The following is a 4,189-nucleotide window of genomic DNA, read 5'->3' on the forward strand; positions in this document are numbered from 1 at the left end:
TACAGTCTCAGGGTGCTGGATTTGGGATGGAACCCTCCATGCATGGTTAGGAGCTTTCGGGTCTTAACGTCCGTGGTCTGAATCTCTTCCTTTGGCCACCTTATTATTCCTGCAGGGTATCTGATCACTGGCAGGGCATAGCTGTTTATTGCCCGGGTCTTATTCTTGCCATTGAGCTGGCTCCTTAGGACTTGCCTAACCCGCTGGAGGTACAGAATAAAAAGAGAAAGGAAAAAAAGAGAGACACCGTATTTTTCAGCATTATAAGGCGCCCTTAAAAGCATTCAATTTCTCAAAAGCCGACAGTGCGCCTCATAATCCGATGCGCCTTATATGGACCAATATTCTGATTTCTTGGGCGTAGTATTTCAAATGTTCTGTAAAGCACTTTGTTACAGCTGCAGCGGTTGTGAAAGCTCTATTGTATTGTATTGTATTGTATTGTATTAATTTAGCATAGCTCCATCTAGTGGATACATAACACAACCGCAGCCACTATTGAAGCTTCTACAGGCATTTAAAAAAATAATAAATCCTCTTTTACATCAAATCATGTGTGCCACCATTAGGAGCACCCCTGATGTTAATACTTTGTACAGCCCCCTTTGGTCAACAAAGCAGCCCCTAAACTTTTTCTATAATGCTTCACGAGATGGGAGTATTCAGGAAGACCCCATTTCTCTTGACACAAACCATCCAAATAATTCAGTGACCTGGTTCCTCTCCCCTTTAGCTCACTTCACATGCCACCCATCTGGACTTAAAAAACACTTTAATTAAAAAAAAAAAAAAGGAAAGAAAACCTGCATCCTATTGAATCTGCTAATCAGCAGTTAAATTACAGTGCACACACTTGCGGATTAATTATGAATCATGACTCAAACAAAAGCGAAAACAATAGCATTTCAATGTTTTTTGGGGGGGTTTAAATTGGAAAAACCAAACAAAAATTGCAAAAGATTTTTTTTTTTTTTAAATCCCGGACAGCAATGTCTAAAATCGAGACCCAAGTATAACCAAAAAAATGGGAAGGTCTCTATACCATGGAGGGAAATCTGTACACGTCAGGCACTGCTGAACAGGGGCAGCTAGGAAGGGTGCCCGAGCAATTCTCAAATAGGGGAGGAAGGAAAGGCCTCGGTGAGAAGCAGAACTCCACCGCTGTAGTAATATTTGTCATGTATGTCCCATGTGCTATAAGTGTTCAGTTCTTGTTCATGTGTTTGTAGATCGTCTGTTGATTCCTCAGATGGTCAAAGTCAAAGGGAAAGTTCACTTCATCGACGCCTTCTGCGGGGCCTACTTCACATTTGCCTTGTCCAAAGACGGCCACGTATATGGTTTCGGCCTGTCCAACTATCACCAGTTGGGTAAGTGTGCCACTATTTTCATAGCCTGCACTTGTATGTGGCATTCCTTCTCCAACAGATACACATTTTCACATTGTGATCCAAAATAATCGACATAATACAATTGTGTATGTCCATACAAGGGATGTGAAATACTTTTTAATGAAAGTAAGTCTCATCACTTATGGAAGTTATTGTGACGTGCCAATTTGGCTAGACGGGGGAACCACTGAGATCACCTTTCAGTAATCGGTGTTGTGGACCTTATAAATGGTCCCAAAATACTCCTGTTGCAAAACGTAACTTTGATTTCGTTTAGTAGTCTACTCTGGCAACCCTTCCAGTGTTAGCAAAATCCTGCGTCCACGCCACTGGTTTAAGACAACAACAAAAACTTGGTGATGTGACCAACTGACAAGCTTATGTTTTATTCACGCATCCATCTAGGCACAAAAAGCACGAAGATGCATTTTGTCCCTGTGAAACTGAGCTCCTTCAAAAATTCGACCTCAACTTGGATTGATTTTTCTGGAGGACAGCACCACACTGTCTGCCTGGATTCTGAAGGTAAACTGAAGGATTATTTCAAGCCGCTATTTTGTTTGTGCAAAACTCAATTTCATTCCCCCCCTTCAACAGGACAGGTGTACAGCCTGGGCAGAGCAGAGTATGGGCGCCTTGGCCTTGGTGAAGAGGCTGCAGAGAAAAGCGAGCCCACAATCGTCAGTGGGATTGAACCAGCCAGCGGAGTGACATGTGGGGCGTCTGTCAGTTTTGCTGTCACCAAAGAAGGTGAGAAACGCTTCCAGATAAGTGGCGAGTGCCAACCTATTCTTCAAATGCAGTTTTGACCGCATTCGTTGTTTTAATGTTTGCTTTGAAATGCCTAACGTTTGGCTGTGCCTACTCCAGGGTGTGCATACGCTTGGGGAATGGGCACCAACCTACAACTTGGCACCGGGCAGGAAGAAGACGAGTGGAGCCCTGTGAAAATGACTGGCAAGCAGCTGGAAAACTGTACAGTACTGATGGTGTCCAGTGGGGGGCAGCACACAGTCCTTTTGGTCAAAGACAAACAGGAAAGCTGATGAAGCTCCCAGGCATGTAATGATGCTTCAGCCGTGTTCACTGTGCTTAAAATTGGTGGTGGTGGTGGAGGATGATCATTGATGTCTTATGGCGCCATCATGGTAGAGTAGAAGAGGTGAGGTCAGCTAAATGACCCTTTTGATGACGTGACTACATGGTGGTAGAAATTTTCAATATATCATGATGAAAACAAAGCTATTTTTTTAAAACCTTATTCTTTAGATTCCCTTTGTTGGGTTTTCAATAAAAAGGCAGTATGGCTGTGAGCTCGTGTGAGATTTGACTAAGTGTGTACATAAGAGCCTTTTTAATTAGTTAATACCCAGGCTAGACATTTTAAGAATTTTTTTTCCCCCTACTTTTTTTCTTTCATGGCAATAATTGCATGGTGTTTGGTCCAGACAGGACATTTATGCCAATTGAGCCTCTCAAGCTGCTGTCCAGAGAAGACACTCAAATGATTTTCATTATAATTGGGTCAATGTGCTGTAATTTGCTACTGTTCTAGTCTGAGAATAAATTTAACCATTTTACATATTGTTTTTCCGAATCCTTTTACTGCTACCTTGCATTTATTTTCTGTGTAATTTGTTCCCTGTCCAGGACCGGGGCAAGTTACACAAACTGGCATCACGATAAATGCAAGCACCCTGCACTGATGAGTTTTGTTCGATGTTCTACCTCCATTTCAAATGATTAGATTCAAAGTGCAATAGAAATGTGACTTTGAAAATGTGTTTCTTGATTACTGTCTGTTGGGCAGACCTCCTGTGTGCCAGATGGTCTGTTGACTTGTCCTCACCAGTGTACCATTGATAATTACTACTGATCTCATGTTGTAACCTCAAAAGTCGGCCACTGATGTATGTGCCAAGAGTCGTTATGCGCCACCCTCTGCTCTGACACACTGTCTTCATCGTGACCAGCTTGTGACATTAGATGAAACCCCTGGCCAAGTTTATGGAATCACCGTTCATGGAAGATGATCATTTAAATGTTGAAGTTTGAAGAAATAAGCAAATGAGAATTGTTTCGTAAGTTTTTAATTCAAAATGCCACCCATCTGGACTTAAAAAACACTTTAATTAAAAAAAAAAAAAAGGAAAGAAAACCTGCATCCTATTGAATCTGCTAATCAGCAGTTAAATTACAGTGCACACACTTGCGGATTAATTATGAATCATGACTCAAACAAAAGCGAAAACAATAGCATTTCAATGTTTTTTGGGGGGGTTTAAATTGGAAAAACCAAACAAAAATTGCAAAAGATTTTTTTTTTTTTTAAATCCCGGACAGCAATGTCTAAAATCGAGACCCAAGTATAACCAAAAAAATGGGAAGGTCTCTATTGTTCAAAATGGAGAGAAAAAGAGATTGTGTCCTATTTCTGCACCATACGGCGAAGTAAGAATGAGGCAGCCGCTAAACAGGCTTATGATGGTGTTGAGGGCTGAAGAAAAGTAAATTAGGGGCATCAACAGAAAGAGCCAGAGAGCTTAGGAGATCCTGGTTTTCAGAGCGAGGACACTTCAGAAGACAGACAGAGGAAGTTTTATTTATTTATTTTTTTTAAAACACATTTTCCCATGAAGGTCATTTTTCTGGCAGTTTATAGAGAACGTTAAATATTATGCTTAAATTTGAGAATGTTTATCACGCCCAAATATTTTAATATTAAAAAATGACTTCAACAAGAGTGTGTGTGTGTGTGTGTGTGTGTGTGTGTGTGTGTGTGTGTGTATATATATATA

The 4,189-nt window shown here is 40.9% G+C and overlaps 1 protein-coding gene across 1 annotated transcript in view; it reads left to right on the forward strand.

Moving 5' to 3' along the window:
• rcc1 (regulator of chromosome condensation 1) overlaps positions 1-2,973 on the forward strand; it is an 11,288-nt gene extending 8,315 nt beyond the window's left edge. Inside the window, exons 7-11 of the mRNA XM_019886231.1 lie at positions 1,054-1,140; positions 1,230-1,370; positions 1,797-1,916; positions 1,989-2,141; positions 2,262-2,973. Coding sequence (XP_019741790.1) covers positions 1,054-1,140; positions 1,230-1,370; positions 1,797-1,916; positions 1,989-2,141; positions 2,262-2,437 — 677 coding nt within the window. The 3' untranslated portion in view covers positions 2,438-2,973. The remainder of the gene's footprint in view (positions 1-1,053; positions 1,141-1,229; positions 1,371-1,796; positions 1,917-1,988; positions 2,142-2,261) is intronic.
• Positions 2,974-4,189: the final 1,216 nt, after the last annotated feature.

Source organism: Hippocampus comes, unplaced genomic scaffold (genome assembly GCF_001891065.2).
Source record: "Hippocampus comes isolate QL1 unplaced genomic scaffold, H_comes_QL1_v1.1 scaffold335, whole genome shotgun sequence".
Classification (NCBI taxonomy): Eukaryota; Metazoa; Chordata; class Actinopteri; order Syngnathiformes; family Syngnathidae; genus Hippocampus; species Hippocampus comes.